This window comes from Aethalodelphis obliquidens, unplaced genomic scaffold, assembly GCF_003676395.1.
Source record: "Aethalodelphis obliquidens isolate GAN/ISIS:26980383/991018 unplaced genomic scaffold, ASM367639v1 scaffold11, whole genome shotgun sequence".
Taxonomy (NCBI): Eukaryota; Metazoa; Chordata; class Mammalia; order Artiodactyla; family Delphinidae; genus Aethalodelphis; species Aethalodelphis obliquidens.
The window spans coordinates 45,225,260-45,249,910 of NW_020837955.1; the positions used below are offsets into that span (position 1 = coordinate 45,225,260).

The 24,651-nt window shown below is 59.1% G+C and overlaps 1 protein-coding gene across 1 annotated transcript in view; it reads left to right on the top strand.

Annotated features, from left to right (window-relative positions):
- The window catches only part of ADGRA1 (adhesion G protein-coupled receptor A1), a 33,443-nt gene extending 22,229 nt beyond the window's left edge, over positions 1-11,214 (top strand). The window contains exons 6-7 of the mRNA XM_027113031.1: positions 8,317-8,415; positions 9,384-11,214. Coding sequence (XP_026968832.1) covers positions 8,317-8,415; positions 9,384-10,605 — 1,321 coding nt within the window. The 3' untranslated portion in view covers positions 10,606-11,214. The remainder of the gene's footprint in view (positions 1-8,316; positions 8,416-9,383) is intronic.
- Positions 11,215-24,651: the final 13,437 nt, after the last annotated feature.

Genomic DNA, 24,651 nt, shown 5'->3' on the forward strand with positions numbered 1-24,651 from the left:
AATCATCAACCTGATCTCTCGCGTTTCAGAAGTCCTGAGCAACACAAGGAACGCTAACTGCACCAGGAGATGATGGACACCGGGTCTGAAGGGCGGTGCCTGGGCAGGTTCACAGGTCATCCTCACTCCAGCTTCCACCCCCCCGCCGACTGCATCTCCCTGGCTCAAGGACACAGGGAGGCCTGGCAGCAGTGACCCCCATGAGAGTCATTCACATCCGCTCTTCATGTCAGCGCGTCTCGTCCATAAAGACCCAGGCTCCACGAGGGCGCGGACCAGCCAGGGTCTGTCGGCTGACGGTGGTTCCTCAGGCTGTCCTGGGGGAGGGTGCCTTCAGCACGTCTGGCCCCGGACAGTGGACCGACTGTCCAGCGGGGCGAGGGGGACTCATGGCCCTCACCGCGCGGTCAGGACCCTCATCACAGCCTGACGCGGCTTCTCCCAGGTCCTTTCTGGGGGCTCCTTCACCCACGGGTCTCTTCTGGTGGCCGAGCCGCAGAGAGAGAAACTGGCCTCTGCTGGCCTCCATCCTCTCTTGTGGCCCTTTGGACTCTCGGGGAAGCGTTGCTCCCCCTTGACCTGGAAAGAGGGTCCTCCGCTCAGCTCAGCTGACACAGGAAGGGCACTGGGGAGGCCGCGGGGATTTCAAAGTCAGGTTTCCCTGCAGCCCTGGAGGCTTGCGGATTACTAGCCGAAAAGCGGAAAGAGGGGACTCGTAAACAAAAGCCCGTTTAAAATACTGAAGCTCAAGTGGATGGGGCCTGCGCTGCGGGAGCCAGAAACCCCAGTGGCCTGAGCTCACTGTGTGCCCGTCACTGACACCGCACCCTCGAGGGCAGCTGGGCCTGCCCGGAGCTGGGGACAGGCACACGCAGGGGCTCCTCACCCAGCCCCAGAGCTGCCCGCCCAGGACCCGAGCGGCTTCGGCAGGGACAGCGCCCTCCATCTGGGCCCTGCGCCGGCTGTCCAGCGTCTCTGTCCCGGGAGCTGGTTTATTCTGACGGGACGCGGGCTCCAGCCAGGCGAGTGTGCAGGGCAGGGCCCAGGCCCAGCTCAGAGGACAGGATGGGGAACAGTCAGGTGCCCAGGCAGGCGGGTGGTGGGGTCAGAGCTGCCGGACCCCACACTCTCCAGGCTCTGTGGCACCCCAGGCTCAGGGAGAGGGCTGGTCCTTTCTCTTTCTTTTCTTTTTTTTTAACTTTTTTTTTTTTTTGGAGAAATAGAACATTTACACCCCAAATAAGTCTAAAGTATCAGCACAGGTTTATGGAATTTCCGTGTGCCCTTCAGGGGAAGAAACAGGAGCCTCCCCTGCAGAGACCTCAGCCGTGCCCACACCCAGCCCCCCTCTGTCCTCATTCATGACTTTTATTGCCTTTTTTAATAGTCTTACCACCCCTAAACACCAGTTTTGTCTGCACTGACTTTGAGCTGTATCCACATGGAATCGCTCATTTCATATTTTTATCTGGTTTTTCACTGCACAGCGTGTTTTTCAGACCCGTCTCTGTAACTGTGTCACCATGTGGCCGTGTGACGTGGACAAATGACCAGCTCTCCTGTAGTCACGCTGCTCCTGGTGGCGCCGGAGGGGGGGTGTGACCCCACCAAACCCCTCAGCCCTTGCCCCTTTCCCTGGGGGAGACCTCTTGGGGGTCCCATCTGCCGTCTCCTGCTGAGCACCCAGCCTCCTCCCATCCTTCCTCTGGGCCGTGCGCCTGTCCATCCGTCTGTCCTTTGCCGTAGGACAGCGCACACCCCCTGTATCACCTGGGGCTGCTGGCGTTACAAACGGCTGTCCCGACTCCTACCAGCTGGAAAGCACCTTCTGAAGCAGGAGTCTGGGGCACGAATGCTGCGTCCGGTTAACAAACCCATCCTTCTCTACAGATGCCTCGTACACTCAGCTCTGTGATTCCACTGCCACTTACACTCCTGACTTCCGCCCGGGACGGGAATTTCTGGGTGGTGTAAGCTGGGGGACCAGGTTCGTTTCCTGCTCCTGTTGGAAAACATCACCACAAATTCAGGGGCTTAAAACTACCCAGATTTGTCATCACACAGTCCTGGGGTCAGACGTCTAAACCAGCCCCCCTGGGCTAAATCCACGTGTGGACAGGGCTGGCCCTTCCGGACGCTCCAGGGTCGAATCCGTTTCACGTGCTTTTGCCGGCTTCTGGTGGTGGCTGCACCCTCGGCTCTAGGCCCCTCCAGCGCTGGGGTCACGACCTCACGGAGAGGCTGCGGCTGTACTGGAGTTGGCTGGTTGGGGTGGGGAGTGGAGGCTGCAGGAAGGTCCATGCGGGGGCGGGGGAGCCGGGGCAGGTGGGGGCGGAGCATCCCCACCGCGGAGCGCCCACCGGCCGCAGCGAGAACAGCCGCCCTGGCCAAGGGGCCGGAGGCGGCCTCCAGCGCCCTCTGCTGACCGAGCCTGCATGGCGCCCCGCGACCTGTGCTCGGCATGCCCCCCCCCCCCCCCCCCCCCCGGGGCATGTGTAGACTTGGAGCCTGAACAGCCCAGGCAAAGGCTGGGCGAAGCTCCCTGCAGAGGAAGAGGCGCCCGGGGGCTGGAGGGGGCCTGGCCGGAGGCAGCAGCGAGGCCGGGACCGCTCACCGCGCAGGACTCCAGGGCCAGGCCACAGGCTGGCTCCCGCTGCAGCCTCGCCGTTGGGGGGAGGGTGGTGTCAGCTGCGTGGGCCCCGACTGTCCACCGCGGGCGGGGCAGAGCCAACCTACTGGCTCCAGGGCCCCGGCTGCCTCTCGGCCTCCAGGGAAGAGAGAGGCGGCGGCAGCACTGAATCGCCCCGGGCTGAGACCCGCAGCGGGGTCTCTGGACAAGCTGTCCCCCCGCTGGCTGTGGCTTAGCCATGTCGCCGGTTTCTCCATCCACCCAGACACCAGAAAAGAGACCACCCTGGGCCCCCCGCTGCAGGGCTTCTCGGGGGCTCCCTGAGCCATGGGGCCGCGGGCAGCGGTGCAGGCTTGAGCAGGGGTCCCTTCCATGCGTGTCACATCCCGTGGGGCCGCCTGCCGATGCACCTCACCGTGTGCTCAAGGTGTCTCCTGAGCCAACCCCGGGTTTTTCTCCGAGCAGCCCCGCCAGCGGTGGGAGCAGAGCGGCTGCAACACGGGGGCGTGGAGGCCCGCAGGCCACACCCCTTTGCTGCGTGGCTGGAGCAGGACCCTCGGGCTGGGTCCCCAAGCACTCGCTCCCCTGGGAAGGTTTCCCCAGCTCACTGAGGCAGTCGCACCATCGTCCCTGCAGTTTTATCTGGCCCGGCCGCTGCCCCGCCTCACGCTGAGCTGGAATCCCGGAGGCTGGGTCACTGCGCCTGCAGGGTGTGCAGGCACAGCTCCTTTCCCTCGGCCCCTCCACGGAGGCGGCAGCACCCCCAGGCTCTGGCCCTCAGGCTGCCCCTCACTCAGGCCTCGGGCCACACTGGCCTGTAACAGCATCCTGCGAATCTGGCCAGTTTCTGGGCACGTCGCGTCCCTTTTCCTTCTGCTCTGGGCTGGCCGCGCGGGCCGCGTGCTCACTCCCGGAGCCCCAGGGAAGGCACTCAGAGCTCATGCCCTGAGGTGCTTGGACGAGTGCAGGGGCCTGCCCCACCGTGCCCGCTCTCACCTACAAATAGTGGACATCCTACGAGAACAGAGACTTGGCACCACTCTTCAGAGCAACGTGCTGTGCTGGCAGCAGCTTGAGGGGAATGGGGTGGGTGAGGCCCACGCCTTCATGGAGAACATGCAGGTGACCCGGGCGTGCAGGGAACAAAGCAGACGGCGTGGCAGGCACAGAGGAGGTGAGCCTGGAGCCGCAGGACGGATGGAGCAGCGGGAGGGCCCGGGGTCCCGGCAGAGACAGAAAGGGGAGGCCCAGGCAGGAGTGAGCCTGGAGGGACTGCAGGCAGCGATGGGGGTCTGGCCACGGAGGTGCTTGGAGGGGCCCAGTCACCTGTCACTGGCCGTCATCAGGCTGCAAGTGCTGCTGCGCAGGCCCCGCCTCCCAGAAAGAGCTCTGGCGGATTCTCTTCAAGTGGGGAGCCCCCAGCCTCACCCCAGGAAGGGAGGCCCTGGTGGAGGGGCCGTGCTCAGCTGTTCTCTCCATGGGGAGACCCCTAGCCAGCCTGGATGGGACAGAGCCAAGTGTCCCTGTCCACTGTCAGGCTTCCCTCCGGGACCACACGGTCCTGATGCTGGGGCTTCGTAGTCTATCCTGCAGTCCGTGTTATTTTCAGGATGGCCTGCGATAGTCCAGACCCTTTACATTTCCATATAAATTTTAGAATAAATTATCCACTTAAAAGAAAGAATCTGCTGGGATTCCGGTTTGATGTCATTGTAAACAGCATTTTTATCTTCCAATGGTTTCCTGCTCGTGTACAGAGTATAACTGATTTTTTGTGTGATAAGCTCGTAACCATCTAAATGCTCTCGTTAGTCCCAGCAGTTGTCTTGGAGACGCCACAGCATCTTTCAGGTAACAAGTCAGGTCACCTGCAAACAGAACTGTACTTCTTTCATTCTCACTGGTGCCTTTACTTCTTTGCTGCCTCATCAGGGTGCCGGGGTGCCCAGGACAGGGTTCGCAGGGGCTGGGGGAGGGGCCCCTTGTCTGTTCCCAATCTTGGGAACCTCCACCATCTCACCGTCAAGGATAACCCCGGCTACCAGTTTTCATAGACGCCTCCCAGCAGGTTGAGGAGATTCATCGATTCCTAGTTTGCTGAGATTTTTTGACGATGAATGCATCTTAAATTGTCTAAAATGTTTTTGCTACACCTATTAAGCAATCACATGGCTTCTCCTTGAGTTTATATGATGAACTGCATTGATCGATGTTTATGAATAACAGGCTAATTCGCATTTCTGTGATCATTCTTACTTGATCACGATGCTTTGTCCTTTTCATAAAGTCCTAGATTTCATTTGCTGACACACTGTTGGAGATGTTTGTGTCTGTGCTCGTGAGGGTTGCTGTGTGTAATCAACTCTTTTTTAAATGTCTCCATCTGAGCTGGGTATCAGCTCATGCTGGCCTCATAAACTGAGTCAGGAGGTGTTCCGTGCTCCTTTATTTTCTGGAAGAGCCCATATCAGATTGGTGTCCTCTCTTCCTCAGATGTGTGTTCTGATTCACTGGGGACACTCGCAGAGCCTGGCGTTTCTCTGTGACATGTTTGTGGATACTGAAGTCAGTGTTTTCACTGGAAAGAGAGTATCCAGATTTTCCAATGCTTCTCCTTTCAGTTTTGGTAGCTTGTATTTTTCTCCAGGAATTTATCCATTTCATCTCAGTTGCTAATAGCTGGCGTGCAGTTGTTTACAGCATATGCGCATCTTCTCAGTGCCTGTGGGTGGACGATGCTGGCCCCTCTTTCCTGATGCTGCCAATTTGTACTCTCTCTCTTTATCCCGATCAATCCAGCTATGAGTGTATCGCTCTGTTGACTTTTTTTTTTTTCCGGAAATCAATTTTGGCATGATAATTTTCACTATTTTTTGTTTTTTTTTTTCATTTATTTCTGTCCCTGTTTTTGTCATCTTCTTCCTCCTGGTTACTTTGAGTCTACTTTGCTCTTTTGTTTTTCTGCCCTGTTGAGGTGGAATCTTCAGTCACTGAACTTTAGACCTTTCTTTTTTTCCTCATAGAAATACTCACGGCTGAGAGTCCCTTTAAGCCCTGCATCCCAGAAATATTATACTGCATTTTTTCTTATTTTGATTAAAATATTTTCTAAATTCCCTTATGATTTCTTCTTTGATCCACGAATTATTTAGAAGTATGTCATTTCATTTTTCAGATATTTGTGGTTTTCCTAGTTAGTTTATTGCTATTAGTTTCTAATTTAATCTCACTTGGATCAGAGAATAAGCTCTGTATGATTTCGATACTTTTACACTTATCAGCACTTGTTTCATGGAGGGAGCATCACATGGAGGGAGCATCACATCTTATCAGCACTTGTTTCATGGAGGGAGCATCACATCATCTGCGATGGTAAATGGCGTGCACTTGAAAAGAATGAGTGCTATGCAATTACTGGGTGTGATGTTCTAGAAAGAGCAATTAGGGAAAAGATTAATGTTCTTGTTCAGGTCTTCTATTTCTTTACTAATTTGTTGCCTACTTGTTCTATCGATTGCTAAGAGAGGGGAATTCAGAACATCAGCTATGACTTTGGAATTGTTTGTTTCTCCCTTTAACTTTGCCCATATTTGCCTCATATGTTTTGAATCTTCCCTTTGGCTCCCACGCATTTACAGTTGAATGTCTTCCCGTGAACTCACGTTGACATCATTATGAAATGCCTCCCTTTCTCTCTTCTCTGAAAAGTTTATTTTGTCTGGTATTAATGCAGTCATGCCGGCCTTCTTGGACTCAGTTAGTGTGGATAGCTATTTCCATCCATTCATTTTCAACCTCTCTGTGTCTTTTTACTTAAAATGTTTCCTCCTATTGTAGACAGTACACAACCAGGTCTTGCTTTTTTGCTGTTGTTAATCTATTCTGATTACCTCTGGCTTTGACTTAGAATGTTTATTCCATTAAAATTTAATGGGAGTTTTGATTTGGTCTCCATTTCATTATTTGTTTTCTGTTTTTGCTTCTTTTTTCTCTTTTTTTTTCTGTCCTCCCTTTTCCTTTTTTATTTTCTTCTTTGAGTATTTTAATATTTTGTAACATTTCATTTTAATGTATCTATTAACTTTTTGCCTATTAGCTGTTCATGGTTGCTTTAGGGATTAAAATCCACAGCCTTTCCACAGTCTTTGTAGTTTGACACTTACACTATTTCATGTAAAATACATTAAAAACTTGGCAACTGCATGGGACCATCTCTCCTCCCACCCTCTTCATGCTACAGACACTATAGATAGTGCCCCTACCTATACTGTAAACTCCTCAAGGCAGTGTTAAAGTTCTTTCTTTAAACACCAATATATATTTTAAAGAAATTAGGAGGAAACAAAACCTTTTATATTTACCCAGATGTTCAGTATTTCTGATGACCTTCACTCCTCCAAGCTTCTGTCTGGTACAGCACCCCATCATCCTGAAGGAGTTTATTTGGAGTTTCTTTAACTGCAGGTCAGCGGACAACGAATGTTTTATTTTTGTTAGAATGTGTCTTTCTTTCTCCTTCGTTCTGGAGGACGTGCCCTCTGGATACAGAATTCCGGGAGGCACAGAGTCCCCAGCCGTCACCGGGTGTGACCATGTGCAGGGTCATCCACTTCCACCCATGGACCTGGAATCCGTGTCATTCCCCTCGCTGGGGACCTGGTGCCCTCCCATTGATTTGGGCATTTGTGGCATCTTGTGAATGACACCCTCTTATGGGGAATCGTCCCCGAGCTGGCCCCTTGCTCTCCCCACCAGAGGCACCACCCATCGCCATGTGTGACCACCAGCACGCCCCATGGCCAGGTGCCCGTGGCACGGGTGCTTGGCAGTCCCCAGCCCTCGCGCTCCCCAGGATACCGCTCCAACACCCTTGGATGGAGCTGTCGGCTGCGGCCCCACAGATGGGACAGTCAGCTCACGGGGGGCGGGGGGGGGGGGCAGGCAACTCCCTTCCAGACGAACCCCTGTCCTCCCAGGGAGGGGTCAAACGCCAGAACTTGGCCCCAAGCAGCTGAGAAACTGGGCTGCCAGGCAGTACACAAAGGCACGAGAAACGGCCCCTGTGAGTTTCTCACCCCGAGGTTATCAGGCCAACTGGCCTGAGCGCGCACGCCTAGTCGGCTAGTCGCTGACGCCAGCCACCTGCTGGAACAGGCATTACCTGGGCTCGGGCCGAGAGGCCCCAGCGCCGGCGGGATGAGCAGCTCCGCCTGAAGGGGGCCAGGCGGCTGACTGTAGTGTCCACCACAGCCCCGTACTGTCCCCCATGGAGCATGCAGCCCCCTCCACCCTGTCCACTGTGGTCCCCCCTCCACTCAGGGGCTTCACGTTCTCCCCGTTATTTCTGCCGCGTGAACCAGGGCACCACATGTCCCCAGACGCACGTGCTGGGCCCAGCCAAGGTCACCTCTGCACCGGTGTAGCAGCGGGGGGGGGAGGGACACATGGAGGAGACGTGGGGCGACCCAGGGGGTGGGGGAACGTGGGGAGCAACGCAGGGGGTGGGGAATGTGGGGTGCAGGGTTCGTGGGGGAGGGGGCGTAGGGGAGGCCAGGTCGGGTAGGGCGCTGGAAGCGGCTCCGCCACCAGGGTGGACAGTTGCTCGGCCAGGACGCCCGAGGAAGGCGAGGGGTCTGCCCTGGGGCTGCAGGGGGACTGGGAGCGCAGTGAGCGGCCCCTTCTCGCAGGTTCTACCTCATCAGCGGAGGGGCCCCTTTCATCATCTGCGGCATCACGGCCGCCACGAACATCGGGAACTACGGGATGGAGGACGAGGACGCCGCGTAGTGAGTACCCGGCGCCGCGGCCCTGCCCAGGAGCGCCGTCCTCCCCACACGCGGGCTTCCCCGCCTCCCATCCCCCACCCCCCGTCCCCCACTCCCGTCCCCCCGGCACCGTGGGTTGGAAGGAGGGGTGGAGGGGGGCGCCCGCGGCAACAGGGCCGCCACGCCCAGGACGGCAGAGCGTGGACCCGGCCGAGCGTAGGAGCTGAGACAGACCCCGCCCCGTCGGCGCCCCGCCCACCGGCCCCCCTCGCTCTCGGCGCCCCCGCCCTAGCTCTGCCGCCTCCAGCATCCCCCGCGGCCGGCAGGTGGGCTGGGGCCCTCGGCCTCGCTGGCCCCGGCCAGGCCACTCCCGCCGTGAGGCCACCGGTCGGCTGCACCCGGCAGTGGCTACTGTGGGCTTCTCAGGCTCCGGGGCTGCAGGGTCCCCACTGGGCTCTCCCCGAAGCCGCCCCCCCTGCCCTCCTGGGGAGGCCGGTCTGGCCCCGTCGCTCACAGGAGCCAGCGCCAGCCCCAGGTCGCAGCACAGCCCCCAGCCGACCCTCGGCGCTGGAGCCATGCCCCCACCCTCACACTCCTCCCCCGGCTGCCCCCCCAGGGCAAAGCCCCGCAGGACACGCAGGCCCTGTTCCCCCGGGGCTCACCCCTTCCTGGGCCCGGCACTGCGGCCCCACCAGGCCCGGATGAAGCTGGGAGGAAAGGCAGCTGCCCGAGAAAAGCAGCAGTGCCAGAGAGGCGGCCCGAGGCTCGGAGCCCAGGCCTGGCGGCCGCCTGCGCACCACCACCGCCGCCGGCGCCCCCAAACGCTCACCACGCTGTCTGGTGGCGGCCGGAGGGGCGGCCCCGTCCCGATTTCGTGTGTCTCCCTCTCTCACGATGGCCCTCCCGCGAGCTCAGGGAAGCGGTGGCCCCTGGGCCCACCCACTGCCCTGCCTGGTGCGACCCCTCGCTGACTTGCTTTCCTCCCACAGCTGCTGGATGGCCTGGGAGCCCAGCCTGGGCGCCTTCTACGGGCCCGCGACCTTCATCTCCCTGGTCACCTGCGTGTACTTCCTCGGCACCTACGTCCAGCTGCGGCGCCACCCAGAGCGCAGGTACGAGCTCAGGGAGCGTGCAGAGGAGTGGCAGCGGCTGGCAGGGTCAGAGGCCGGCCAGAGCCCCGGGGCCCCGCGGGCCACGCCGCCCGCCCGCGATGCCCTGCTCACCTCGCTGCTGCAGAACGAGCACTCGTTCAAGGCCCAGCTGCGGGCCGCTGCCTTCACGCTGTTCCTGTTCGTGGCCACGTGGACCTTCGGGGCGCTGGCCGTGTCCCAGGGCCACTTTCTGCACACGATCTTCAGTTGCCTGTACGGCGCCTTCTGCGTGACCCTGGGGCTCTTCGTGCTCATCCACCACTGCGCCAAGCGGGAAGATGTGTGGCACTGCTGGTGGTCCTGCTGCCCCTCCCATGGGGACGCCCACGCCGCGAAGCTCGGCACCCGCCCCGCGCTCGACGCCAACGGGGATGTGCTGAGCCACGCAGCCTGCCTGCAGGACTCACCGCGTCCCGGCAAGACGCTGGGCTTCGGCCACCCGCCAGCCGGCCACTGCAAGATGACCGACCTGCAGGCCACCCAAAGCCACGTCAGCTGCCTGTCACCAGCCACACCCTGCTGTGCCAAGATGCAGTGCGAGCAGTTGATGGAGGACGCAGCCCACGTCCACGTGCACGAGGAGGACGCCTTCGGGCATGACCCGCACCGGCACAGGTGCCTCCAGGGCAGAACTAAGCCTCACTACTTCAGCCGGCACCGGGCAGCCGCGGGCGAGCGGGAGTACGCCTACCACATCCCGTCCAGCCTGGACGGCAGCCCCCACAGCTCGCGCACGGACAGCCCCGCCAGCTCGCTCGAGGGCCCAGTGGGGCCACACTCGCTGGCCTGCTGTGCCCAGGGTGACCCCTTCCCCTTGGTCAGCCAGCCCGAGGGTGGCGACGCCAGCCCCGTGCTCTGTGGCTGTCCCCCACGGCCCGGCGGGGAGGCAGCCCACGGCCCGGCCCACTTGGAGATGCTCCAGAGGACACAGTCCCTGCCCTTTGGCGGCCCCGGCCAGAACGGGCTGGTTAAGGGTGATGCACGGGACGCTGCGCCCTTTGGCTCTGACAGCACGGGTAACATCCGCACGGGGCCCTGGAGGAACGAGACAACCGTGTAGCAGGCGGGGCTCTGTCACCTTCGCCCACACGGCCCGGACGTGCTTCAGAGCAGAGCCAGGCCCTCGGCCACGTGAGGCGGGCAGGGGGTCACCGCCTGACCCAGCCTTGGCGGCACCGCCACTGACCCCTTCGTTGGAGGACCTGAGCGGGAAGACGCTTTGGGCTACGTCGGCCTCCACGAGCCCCAAGGGCAGCCGGGAGGTCCATGTCCACAGTCACCTGCTTTCATCCCGTAGTGCCCAGTCCCCGGCAGCCCAGGGCAGAAGCCCACCCTCAGCGCCCGGCGTGTATCCCATCTGCCCCGCCACCTGCCTTGCTAGGCCTGGCCGCGGCGGGTGGCGCCCCCGATATTTCCTAGTGTTTAATGTGTGTTTTCTGTTTAGGTTTGTTCCTCGGGACCAGCAGGCAGCCTGCCTGTCAGTCCAGAGCGCTCTGGGCAGCTGCCCCAGGCCCCTCCAGTCTCAGGGGGACTCGAGTCAGCACCTCTGCCCAGTGCCGGCTCCACCTTCACCCCCGCCCCACAGGCCTCAGAGCATCACAGACGCTGGGGCAGCAGCCGTACTCTGGGAGCACAAGGGCAGCGGGACTGTCGGTGACCCTAGGCTTTCCACGGGCCAGTGGGGTCTCTGAGGGGCCTGTGCCTTTGGAAATGCCCACACACCCTTTAACGTAGACTCGACTTCCAAAACCAGGCGCTGTCAGGGCTGGGTCCCGCCCACACCGTGAACGTTTGGGAACAATAAAGTCCCCTGCCACAAAAAGAGAGGGTCTGGCATTTCCATGAACATCTGGGCACAAAGCCATGACTCAGAGGACAGATGTCGGTGACAAATATCCTTCTGTGACAGCAAGTGGCGTGTCCCATGGGAAGGGGTCCACGGGTCCCCATGGAGAAGCTGAGACACCCAAAGGGATGTGTATGTGGGCCTCTGCAGTCTTTGCTCCCTCCCTCCATCCCCTGGGGTCTGTAACACATGTGCACCCACACACACGTGCACATGTGTTGGTGCATGTACCACATACATGTGTGAACGTGCCACGTGCATGCACATGTGCACACTCCCCATATGTGCACAGTACACCATACATGCACAAGAGTGCACACATGTGCACTGCACACAGCATACATCACACATGCCACCCGTGCACACACGTCTACTGCGCACAGACATGCACACAACACGTTACGCACACACAGGATAGAGTATTTTCCAGCCGTCCGAGCGCCGAGCTCTCCTTGCCCTGTGCAGCCTCGTCACCAGGACTTGTCAGCGTCTGTGTCTTGGGCGGGGATTCCAGCAGGAGCAGATCCTTCCTCACACCCACCTGGGTTGGGGGGCTGTCCCGTGTCCCAGGCAAGATGCCCAGTGTCTGAGCACAGGAGCCCCACTTCCTGGAATTCCTGTAAACCTAACAGTGATGTTGTAACAGACCAAGGTGGCCGGTACCTGCCCCGAGCCCCATATATCCTCACGTGTCGACCAGATGGGCAACCGATGACCACTGGGTGGCTCCTGTCTCCACCGCCGACCAGCCTGCTTGCCCGCTCCTGCGGCTGACAGGACCAGCACCCTGGGGCTGTGCTGGGCACATGCTGCAGGCGCAGAACCGTCGACGAAGTACAGTGTTGTCCTTGTTGGCACTTTGGGAGGCTGCTTCACAGCATCTGCAAGCATATCTCTCCCTATAGGGGGGCAGGCCCACCATGGTGCCCGGGGCTGGGAGAGGCCGGGGAGCCACAAGGCTGCCCTTTCCGGCCCCTCCAGAGGGCGTCCCCCATCCTTCCTGCCCCGGTGCCCCTGACAGACCAGAGAGAGCAGCTCATCATTCAGACCAAAGAGATTCGACCTTAAATATTAAACATCGTGTGTTTCAATATTGGTTCAGCCTCCTGAGTCCACTTGGAGACAGGGTTGTGACACCTTCCGTTTGCAGGTAATGTTTTCCAGGAATAAAAATCCACGGCACGACCGCATCTGGGAGCGCCCCACGCGGACGATGCCTCCAAAAGGATGCAGGGCAGGAAGTCACAGCCACAGCCCATCGTCTGAGGTCTAACGCTGTGTGTCACCCCTTCCTTTGTGCTATGTATGTGCATACACGCGCGGTGTGTGTGTATGTGAGAGTGTGCTTCCTGCGTGTGTGTGTGGGAGTGTGCGTGAGTGTGCCCGTGTGCTGAGTGCATTCTGTGTTCAAGTTGGTTTGTGCACATGTGTGAGTGTGTGCATGTCACACAGTCTGTCACGTGTGTGTGCATTGTGAGTGCACGTGCAAGGGTGGGACTGTGCTATGTTGAGTTGGGTGGGTGGGTGCCTGTGTGAGTGAGTGTGCATGCGTGTGTGTAGTGTGAGAGCACGTGTATAAAGATGAGTGTGAGAGCACATGATAGTGAGCATGTGCTGGTGTGTGTGTGTGAAAGCGTGCACGCGTGAGTGTGCATGCATGTGTGTGTGCTTACGTGTGTGTGTGTGTTGTGTTTGGATCACGTGGCTGCGTGGAGGTGTGAGTGTGGGGATGAGTGTGGGTGTGTGAGCATGTGGGTGCCTGAGTTGTACGTGTGAGCGCAGGAGGAGCACACGTGTGTGTGCATGCGTGTACATGCCCTTCACAGAGAGCCCCCTGGAGCTGTGGGCTCCTGTCTGACTACCAGGGTGCAGACCTGGTGGCCTCACAGGGTCGCTGTGACAGCCTCAGTCAGCCCGGAGGACTCGGGGGACTTGGCAGCCCTCTCCTGAGTGGTCCAGCCGGGGACGCGTTACAGTCCCTCCTGAGCGCTGGTGTGGCGTCATCTGCTGGGGACCTGGAAAGCGCTCGCCCGCGGGTCCGGCCAGCACTGCTGTCTGCAGGGAGCGTTGGTGGTCAGTTAAGGGCACCTCCACCGACGCCCTCCCCGATTTCTCCAAGAAGCCCCTTGAGCCACCTCTGAACAAGCCACCCCTGGGAGCCCCTCCGGGTCTGTGGCGTTGCCTCAGCTGGGTCTGCAGGAAGGGGCTGGACCAGGACTGGGGGGGGCACCCACTCTGTCTCTCGTCCTGCTGGCCCACTGGGCTCTTTAAGACGCAGACAGTCGAGGAGAGCCTTGGGGCCCAGGAGCGGCCTCTGGGGGGTGGGGTCACAGGGCATGAATCGCGGCTGCAAAGGCAGCTGTCCAGGGGCTGGCGCGTCGTGCTGGGCCTCCTGGGGGGCTGGGGTGGCGGCAGCAGTGTTCGCCGCTTTGGGAGGCCTGTCCTCTGCCAGGCTGGGGACATTGGCAGGAGCGGCTCGCTCTCAGCTCCTGGGGCCCTGGGCAGGGGCGCAGCCAGCCACGCGAACGGCCACACGCAGACATGGTGGCTGCAGTAGGGCCGCATCTGCCCTACGGGCACCCAGGTTGCCCCTGTAGTCCTGCCACCCGCCCCGAGACCCGCGGTGTTGCCAGGTGGGGAGGGGGGACTGGCAGGCCTCAGGCATTGGTGTCACCAGCAGCTGCACACAGGCTGGCCGGCCAAGGTTGGCCTGCGTCCAGGGCAGCAGGTGTGCATGTTCTGCTCCGAGGATGGCCGCCAGCCCCGCCCTGGTCTGCACACCCCGGGCTCGTCTCTGAGCCGAGGCTTCAGCGGCAGCTTTTACTACACGATTGATCATCTACATATTGATCATTGATTTATGCCCCTCGGGGGGAGGGGGCACCTCTGGTCCTGACAGAGGCCAGCTCTGCATCCCCCGAGAAGGTGGGACAGAGGGACAGGGTAAGAGCCCTGTGAGGACACAGGGAGCAGTGCTGCGGCAGCCACGCCAGCTGCAGGGTGGAGGGCGTGGCCCTGGTGGGCGCGGCCCTGGTGGGCGCCTGGGGAGGCCAGTGGGGGAGGGGAGCAAAAAGGCCACGTTGGAAGGTCTCGAGGACCAAATCGGAGAGCTTCGGCCATTCAGGAGGGAAGGCGCGGCAGGAAGGGTCGCACGGGAGACCCCTTGGCATGAGTGAGAAGGGCTCCCCCAGACGTGACCCAGGGCCCTGTGCAGCCACTTCTGGGAGGTGGGCATCCTCCTCACGGCAGGCGGCTCAGCCTGCAGGTGTGGGGCTGGTGGCAGGACGGCTCCGCGGGCCCCACTCCGGTGGGCTGGGAGGGAGGGGTTGTTGGTTAGGGCCGGAGTGCACGTGGCCAAGTCTGATGGCCCACCGGCCACCTGCCTGGGCCTCCCATGAGCCGCGGAGCCAGCGCCCTGAGCATAGACTTGCCACCCAAGGGACAGTCCTCCAGGGACACTGGACAGCAGATCCAAAGGCGCTGGCCTGGCATCGGAGGTGGACCAGAAACCCTGGCGCCCAGGAGGGAGGGTGTCTGGGAGGCATGGGGGGCAGGGCTCTCTGGATCCCCCCACCGGGTCACGGCTCCACCGTCCTCTCCGCTGCCCTCACATCCAGCCTCCTGGGCACCACACGCCAGCGGCCTCGGCTCTGCTGTGTCCTGCTCGGAGGCCCAGGCGGGCACTGGCCACGGACGGCCTCTCCCTCGCCCAGGGGGACCCAGGCCCTCCCGCCGCCCTGGGTGGATGCACTGAGAGTGACACTGGTTTATATCCACTCTCTGTGCACAGACATCAAGCCTTCCCTGTCCCTGGCAGCAGGTTACTTCTCACACACACAGCTCTGGCAACACCCCCGGGTGGCCCCTTTCAGGGACAACCCGGCAACTCAGACGCGTGTGACCGGGGTCCTGGAGCGCAGGTCCCTCCCACGAGCCGGTGTCCGTGGCCTGGTCCCAGGGTCGAGTCTCAGTCACTCAGATCCAGGAGAACTGTGTCTGTGTTGAGGCAAGTCTGGGGCCGAGGACAGACGATCCGCATCTCTTACAAAAGCCCGTGAGACTGAAACGCCGTCTCTGGGGTGCACGGACCTGCGTGGCGCCGCTGGCCACCAGGAAGGCCTCACCCGCCCCGAGGGCGGAGAGGGGGCCGCAGGGCTGAGCTCGGGGCCGGGGGAGCAGGTGGGCGGCACAGGACGGACATGGTGGGAGCAAGGGGTTGGGGCCGCAGTAGATGCAAGAAATAAGATTCGGGAAGGAGGTCCCAGGTCATGGGGCCGATTGGACGTGGAGTTGGGGTCTCAGGTGGGAGACCAGGGCGTGTGGTCAGTCAGGGCGGGGCAGGCACAGGCCTCAGCGGTGCTCCGGCGGAGAAACCGGGGGGCAGAACAGCCCAGGAGTCAGGGGCTCAGCAGCCCCGGGACGGTGGGTGGGGTCCCTGCACAGGCCACAGCCTCAGAGCGCAGGGGAGGCCACAGACACACACAGGTACACGGGTGCACTCGGGCGCACACACAAGCTCTGCTCAGGGACGTGCCCGGATAAGCACACGCATGACAACACACACACAGGAGTGCAAGGAAGCACATGAGAGATATGCTGGCCTGTGTACACACACACGTGCACACTCAGGCTTCTTTCACCCCAGCCCTCTCCCGGCAGAAGCAGGTCCTGTTACCCACCCGGGTTCTTGGCCTTCCCCAATCAATTGAAACTGATCAGAGGCCAGACAAGAAATTCAGGCAGGGCTGTACTGGGGCCCCTGCTGCGGCGGGGGAGTGAAAACAAACAACAGGCTCCTTGCTTGCTGGCTCCCTGGCAGGGCAGGGAAGAGAGGGCTCGAGCTGGCTCCTTATATGGGGTGAGGGCAGGGGCGTGTCCAGGGGCGGGGCCGGAAGGGTGGCGTCCGTGGCGTGTCCACCCCTTAGGTGATGTTGTGTGCAGGGGGCAGGGGCAGTGCCCTGCTTTTGCTCCCAACACTCTGCTTTTGCTCCAGGCTCTTTGAAAGTTGAATCTGGGTTTTTTGGTCTCTTTGTATCTTTTGGGTCCAGAATTTGCACCAACTGCGCATGCACCCAGTTATTTTTATTTCTTTTTAATTTTATTTATGTATTTTTTAAATATTTATTTATTTAATTTACTTTGGCTGCTCCGGGTCTTAGTTGCGACACGCAGGATCTTTTTTTAGTTGAGGCATGCGGGCTTCTTCTTTGTGGCATTCAGACTCTTAGTTGCAGCATATATGCGGGATCTAGTTCCCCGACCAGGGATCGAACCCAGGTTCCCTGCATTGGGAGTGCGGAGTGTTACCCACTAGACCCCCAGGGAAGTCCCCACACAGGTCTTTTTAATCCCGCACAGTTTCTTTGTATTTTGTTGCTCTGGGAGACGTGTGTCCAGGTGCAGGTACGCAGTGCTGCCACAAACGGTCCCAGGTCCCAGCCTTTCTCAGTCCCACTGAGGCTCTGACCTCCCTCCCACCTGGCCTGACAGCCCCTGTCTGCTGTGAGCCCTTCCTCTCTGGGAACCCTGGGAAAGGAGCCCAGGTCCCTCCAGGGGGTCCCCAGCCGTGCCTCCAGGGGCCCCAATATCCCAGAGGCTGAGTGGAAAGTGGGTGGCAGGATCTTTTCGTGCCCCCATGGAGAGGCAATGGGACACCAAGAACTTCCCTCCATGGAACCTGGGCTGCTGGGGAGCCGATGCACGTCCTACAGACCCTCCAGTCTGCAAGGACTGGTCCCTGGAGACCCAGCAGAGAAGACAGTCTGGGAGCTGGGCCCTGCCCTCGGGGGCTGACACCCCAGCTTGCCACACGGGCTATGAGATAGGTGATCACAAATAAGGAGCAGACTGTCGCCGGCCCCAGGAGCCGGGAACAGACCCTCGGGGCCCCTGCGTGGGGGGTTCCCGAGGAAACACACATGCGTGAGGGATACCGGGGCCCCCGAAACAGCTAGTGCCGTGCAGCTTCTACACACGTCACCCCATGCAACGTCTCCAAACGGGGGGGGGGGGGGGGGGGGGGGGGGGGAGGCAGGCCTCCCACTGTCTACAGACCGCCCCAACCGCCAGGGGTCGCAGTGCAGCTGGGACTTGGCTGGCGAACAGCGGGCTCCGTGTGGCCTGCAGGCAGCCAGTCTGTGCCATCGCCGCTGCGAGGATGGATCCTGGACAAACGTTGGGGGGCCCACAAAGGCAGGAGGACCCCCGTGGCCGGTCAGACGCTGAGACTGCCTCTCAGGAGCATCGGCAGAGGAAGGGGAGGCCTGGGGACCAGGGCACAGGGCACAGGGCTTGAAGGGTCTGGGTGGGGGCCGGGAGCCCAGGGTCCTGGGGGTGAGACTGCGGGGTCCGGCGGGAAGCACAGGCCGGAAGCTGTCAGCTCCTCGAGGGGCCGGGCGGGTGAGATGCTCAGAGCAAGATTTAAGGGGCCCGAAAACTCAGTAATAAAGCAAGTAATGTCGTGACACAATATTTTAAAAAACCAAAATTGATACCAAAAAGTCCACGGTGACCGGCATCAAAATCTTAAATGGAGACAGAATCAGTGTTACTGGTGGTCCCCCAGTGGCCCCAGTGTGGGTGTCGGGGATGCTGAGCTGACACCCAACTCAGAGGAGAGTCCACGCCCAGCATCTGCCGGGTCCTCAGCAGAGCCAGCGACCAAGGCCGTTACAGGGCACAGGGATAGAACAGCCCAAAACCAGGTGAAGAAATGACCCCAAACCAGGCGAAGCGGGCAGAGAGGTGCTGGACATGCCAGGATCAATTTGCAGACAGAGCAGCGCCACCTTCTCTCTCGTGCTGGAGACACACAAGTTATAAAAGTGGAAACGCTGAAGCTCGAGATGGGGTAGCCGAAGTGCCCGTCATCCTTGCCCCACGGCTGGGCCAAGAGGTCCAGGAGTGTGCACCTCACTTCACAGTTTACAAAGAGCTGCCACCTCTGAGCTGGGGCAGGGGGCGAGGCCCTGGGGGAGGAGGGGGCCCACGGCGGGTGTACAGTCCCTTCAGCCCCGCGGCGCCGGGTCCAGGAACCCTTGCAGGGTGCAGGGGAGTCGGGGTTCACAGCAGACGGCGGCCCTACCCGTGGCAGCGTTCCCGCCCACAACCTGCCAGCAGCTCACAGCGACAGGATGTGGTCAGAACCCCCACCTCCCCACACTCCCAACTCAGCGCCACCCGGGGAAAGCGAGCTCCCAGCCTCCTTCAGGGCACAGCTGGGAGCCTCCACCCACAGCCTCTTCTCCCGCCTGCCCTCCGCTCACTGCCAAACCCAAGTGCCCAAGCGGGCCCGGCCAGGTGCCTTTCACACGTCACCCGTCAAACGCTCACATCCAGCCTCGTGAGCAGGCTCAGAGGGGTTGAGCAGATTGCCCAGCGTCACACAGTCAGGAAGCGCAGAGCCACAGCCTCCGTGACCAGCTCCCCCGGCGGCTCCAGGGAAGCAGCGCAGAGGCCACGTTCACCGGGCCCCAGCCTGCCTCCTGCACTGCACCGGACGAGGGGCAGATGGGGGTCGTCCATCAGCCAGGGACCCTCCGTCTTCACACGACAAGCCAGTGGCAGGCTCGGCTGTCTGTCTGCAGCCCACCACCCACGTCTCTTCCCCGCTTGGTCCACGTCCTCACAGCTTGAGAGCAGTTGGGAAGTTCTGGGGACGCTGGTGGCCTCTGTGTGGGCTGGGAACCCGGAGCGGGGGGCGGGGCCCTTCAGAGCCACCTTCGCAGAAGGATGTGGAGGGGCCCCTCCTGAACCAGGGAAGTGGCATTGATGGATGGATGGAGCTCTCCAGGTGAAGCCTCCTTCAAGGCCTCAGACTGAGCTCATAGGATAAAGATGACGGACAAGTAAAGAAACAGTTCTCTCATTTCTACAAATGTTCCAAAAACTGTGGCAGGTAAGTACAAATGCCTGGGAGGAGCACCTTCTGGAATGTCCGTGAACACGTGGAATTCGCTCCACGAGCTGCATGGAAACATCCTTCACAGAAAGTGTTGGCCTCGGGTTCCAGGGGAGAGCAACCCCCCGCCCGCAGAGATGCATCATAAGGGGAGGGTCACAGCCAGCAGGGCTTGCAGACCCCACCCAGGGAAGAGCCAACCGGGGTTTGGGGATGAAGGATAGAACTGAACACCTGGTAAAAAACGAAAAAGCCCATTCAGAAGTCAGACGGTGGGAAACACTGACGGGCGGTGGCCGAGGGACCCCTGAGAAGGCCTAGGAGCTCAGCCTGTGTCCCCAGCTCCGTGGAAAAGTCTCCAAAGCTGTGTCCTGCAGAGACTTTGGGAAGAGGTTGCTGGGAAGAGGTAGGGCATCCCCAAAGGGAAGAAACCTCAGGGAGTTTGGAGCAAAGGGGAGACGGAGACCCAGGACAACAGGTAACTCCTGTGCCCTGCTCCCCCTGTGGCCCAACGGTCCTTGTGTTCAGTATGTCAAGCAACAGATAAAAGAGGAGAAATATAACCGTGTATCTGAGTCTCAAATCTTTTCACCTTTTCCTGAGAAATGTGCCCCACTGAAGTGAATTAAAGGGAGTTTCTGCTATTTTTCAAGAAACGTAAGACATCACCATCCAGGAAAGATGGTGGCATTTCAACATTTTGCTTACAGGGACCCATGGTATTAAACCAATTCCGCTTTTCATACATAGGGCTAAGAGCCAAGAAGCTCCACGTCTCGGCAATGTCTTGTTTAAACTGGGTTTAATTGAATTTATTCTGGAATTTTGTTTGTAAAGATCAACATTTGCTTTATGAAGGATCAGTGCTAGTCTCAGCTGGCCCTGCCTGTCAAATGAACGGACCCCTTCACAGTACAAAGGGACTATTGCCCCTCCGCTGGGGGCAGGGGTACCAATCACAGCAGAAACCCTTTCTGAAATTGGTTCCATGAACAGAAACAAAGAAAAAGAATGCTAGTGCCCGTGAGAGGCATTGCTATACTTACAGACCCAGGACGGCTGCGCCCACCTCAGGGAAGGGCTAAGCCTTTGCCGGGACCCTCCGAACTTACCCGAAATCCATGCCAAGCTTTTCATTACAGAGAATCCAGAGCAGTGGAGGGAGCGGAAGAGATGCCTCAGGCGCCCCCGCCCCTGGCACCACGGGGCGGCAGTCAGGACTCCGCCCTCGAAGGACCACAGCGTGAGGGCAGCAGGACCGAGATGCAGGAGATGATGTGTCACAGTTGGGTGGATTTGCTCCCAGACTACAAAATTAGTCTACCTTAGACGTTAGCACACTCACGGAATAGAGAAGATCAAGCCATCACCTTAATAGACACAGAGAAAGCATTTGATGCAATTCAACATTTATTTGTGATTTTAAAAGAACATTTGGCAAATTAGCAATAGAAGGGAACTTCATTAACCTACAGTAAAATTATCCCTGACGGTGAAGAAGCGAAGCCCAGCTGCTCACCTTGGGAACTCAGCCAAGAGGACCGTCTCACCACGTCTGCTCGGTGCTGCGCTAGGGTCCCATGGGGCAGTGAGGGCAGGGAGAGGCGTGGTGAGGATGAGAAATGGAGAAGCGGGACTTATTCCCAGGGAGTGTGATCGCTCCCACAGCAAATCTAAGTCCGTCTCCAGGTCAGAACCACTCAGTTAGTGGTTAGCACATTGCTGGACACAACGTCATCGGACAAAAGCCAATTTGAAACTGATTCACTTCACTATACAGCAGAAACTAACACAACGTTGTAAACCAACTATACTCCCATAAAAATGAATTTTTTAAAAAGAGCCCATTTGACTCCTGTAGGCCAGCACTAAACAGGAAACAAAAATTCTACAAAGATACAATTTACAATAGTACCAAAATACGCCCAATATTCATGATAAATACAATAAAAGAAACGCAAGTCCTCCTCACAGAAAACCACAAAATATTATCAAGAGACAGGAAGGGAGCCTGATTCGAAGGGGAAAGACCCACACTCGGGTTAGAACGCTCGCTGCTTCTCAGGCTCGTGTGCAAGCACACGCCACACCACGCCACTCGTACCCAACAGGGTCGTGACGGCTCGCAGCAGGCGGGCTCTCACGGGGCCAAGAAGAGCCCAGACGTTCTTGGAGGAAAAGGAGGAGGAGGGGGCGGGGGGGCGGGAAGACTCGGAGCGTGGGGACTTCTGCAAGGCTGAGCACAGACCAATGGACAGACTCACACATGTGCACACTCGGAGGCCAGTCAATGGACGCACGCGTGGACTTGAACACGAGCATCACCTCTGACCCGGCAAGAACACGTGCAGGTGCACAACGCGAGCAAAACATGTGCCAGGTGACACCCCAGACCTAGAGTGTGTCTGGATGCCCAGACGTCTGTCAGTGGTGGATTCGTGCATCTGACACCGCTCAGTAAAGCAGTGAGCAGACTCCCGCTCCCAGGGCAGCTCTGAGCGAGAGAAGCCAGACAAAAAAAGAAAACGCGCACAGTGTGATTCCATTTATACAAATTACCAAAAAAGAAAAAAATGAGCAAAACTAAACTATTTCTTTAACGACATATGCTTAGTGGTAAAACTAGATGAAAAAAGAGAGTAGAGGAGTCTCTTCCGCAAGGGCAGGACAGTGACTGCCCTCGGGGTGCAGGGGGTGGATTGGGGGGACATTGCCTGCTGCTCTGTCTGATAGATCAGGAGGGTGCCCCTCTCTCCCTGGATGTCCTGATTTGCAATTTACAATAAGTTTCCCAGCGGCCCTTCTCTGGCACCGCAGGACCTGCCCTCCACGGCTGTGACTCCCCCTTGCTTGGGGCTGGCTCCCCCAGGGGCTGGCAGCTTTATCTTTGGCCCAACAGAAGGCAGGCTCACTGCCGTCACCTGATGCTGGACAGGTGTCCACACCGGAGCCAAGGAGCTCCGAGGTGCAGCCCCAGCCCTCCAGCCCAGCTCTGGGCTCTGGGGCCAAGACGTCACCTGGCTATTCACGGGGGCAGCAAAGACCAGCAGTGCGGCGGGGGCATGGGACATCCACCGTCAGGGTTAGAGAGACGGGTGGTTTAGCCCAGGGAGCTCACGTGTGACAGCCTCAGAATCACACGGTGTTGGGGGGGAAGGGTTAGAGACGCAGCTTCCTGACCAGGGTCCCCCCGGCACTCTGCCCACCTCTGATGGGGGCCCTGCCAGCTCCATCCATGAGGGGACCCCAGTCTCTCTCAAGCTCCCCAGGTGTGAGAAATTGCATCTGGGGTCTTTGAATGCTCCCAGTCGGGCATGTTCCCTAGCAGGACCGCTGGACCGGCAACCTTTGTGGGTAGCGACCTCACCCCATCCTCCACACTGTGAAGCACTGCTGCACGCTTCGAGAGGTGAGGAACTTGGCCCGGGGCGTGGGCGGCGTGGGCGGCCGTGCCGGGAGACACGAGCCCGGTCTGCGCCCCCTCCTGGGAACCGTGAGCTCCCTCACGCGCTGAGCCCGTGACTCGGCCGCACATCTGCGTGACTAAGGACATGGGGGCGGCCGATCCACACGACATCCGTGAGTAAAAGGAACTGGCCTGGACCTGTGGGCGGTGCAGCCGCGCCACTCACTTCCACAGAGAGCGTGCGCACGGGAAGCAGGTGCTGGAAGGCAAGAGGGGCACGAGGGTCCTTGCGGACAGTACCTTCAGGAGGGGCTTCCACACCTGGGGGCAGGGCTGTTAGATCCTGGGGCCCAGACCTCTGGGGAGGGTGCCCCATGGGTGCTGGGGTCCCTGGGGTACCCCATTCGGCCCCCCCTGCCCGGGAAGAGGAGTGGGGCAGGGGCTGCCCTCAGATGCTCAGGGAGGCGGCAGCACGGGGACGAGCCAGAGCGTGCAGAGACCAAGTGACAGACACGGAGTGATGGCCACCAAGTGACAGGACGGCACAGGCTGCCCCAGCAGCAGGTGGGCGGTCTAGGTCCTGTCGCCAGGAGGAACATGGTCAGAATATTTCGATACTGTAAAATGAATCTCATGGTCACTGGAAACAAAAATGTTAAAAAATTTTACTTAATAAGTATTCAAGTCATTAAAACTTACCTGCATTTCTGTTGCAAGGTATTATGGAGAATCTGCAGAAACTTTCAAGCATAAAAATCTATCACAGTAGATAAAATTCTGGCTGGAGTTAGATAACAGTAACGAGTTTAAGGAAAATGTTATGATGAACATTTCCGACTATGAAAAAAAATGTTTATGTGTTTTTTTCTAAATGATTGATAGTGGGTATCAAAACCACTTTGGTTTTTAGGTCCTTGGATATATTTACAGGAGTGACTAACAGCTTTATTTCAAAATGTCAATAATTATACCACGCCAGAAATTACATTCTTTGCAATTACTTACATTTCTTAATTTTTCAAAAATGTAGATGTCGACTTCAAAATGTACACGTGGTGTGACAGCTTCTCAAAATCTTTCAGGGAAAACAGGAGCTTTGAAAACCCATCCTGCACCACTCCCTCCCACCCCACATTCGGCCTGATCTACTGACAGCCGCTGACTGCACGGCGGAAGCCAGGAGAGAGCGTGCCTGGGGACACGCGCGGCGAGGGCCCAGCCTAGCCTGGAGTACAGCCTCCCTGGTCACTGAGGGCGGCCGGGGGAGGGCTGAGGTCTGAGGCCTGAGGCTCGGGGGTGGGCAGGGAGGGCGCTTGGGCTAGGACCTGCTTGGAGACAGAGGGAGGGTCTTGGAGGAGATGGGGGTGGAGGAGAGTGAGTCGACGGGTCAGGGAAGAGCAGTGAGGAGACGGGACTCCGCCAGGTCGCGGCCTTGGCCGTGGAGCTGACCGTGCGTCCAGGAAGCCTCTGCAGGATTCTGGCAGCGCCTAAGAGTCCCAAGAAGCAGACTTGCTCCCTGGGCATGTGCTGGACGTGCGGGTGGTGGGAGAGGCTGGCGCAGAGGCTGGGGCGAGCGGGCCCTCGCGGCATCTGCTCGTGAGGACTTGGCCTGTTTGGAGCTGAGCTTCAAATTAACTTTGAGTGGCGCCCAGGACTGCCTGGACGTCCTTGTCCCATTTGCTCTGGGGAGGTTGAGGGTGCCTGATCTAGACTTGGTCTGATCTCGAAAGTAATGTCACAGTCACGTACCAACACTGAGGAGCACCCACCACGCCCGAGGCACCAGGACACAGGGGGCCACGCCCTTCCAGGGAGCAGAGCTTGCCATAAACGCGGGCAAGTGTGCAAACACACAGTGAGACTCACAACACACCCAGCAGAAGCTTCCGGTCACTCCACTGAACAAAGAAGACCAGTGACGACAACGCTTTGGGGAAGCAGGTGGGTAGAAGAA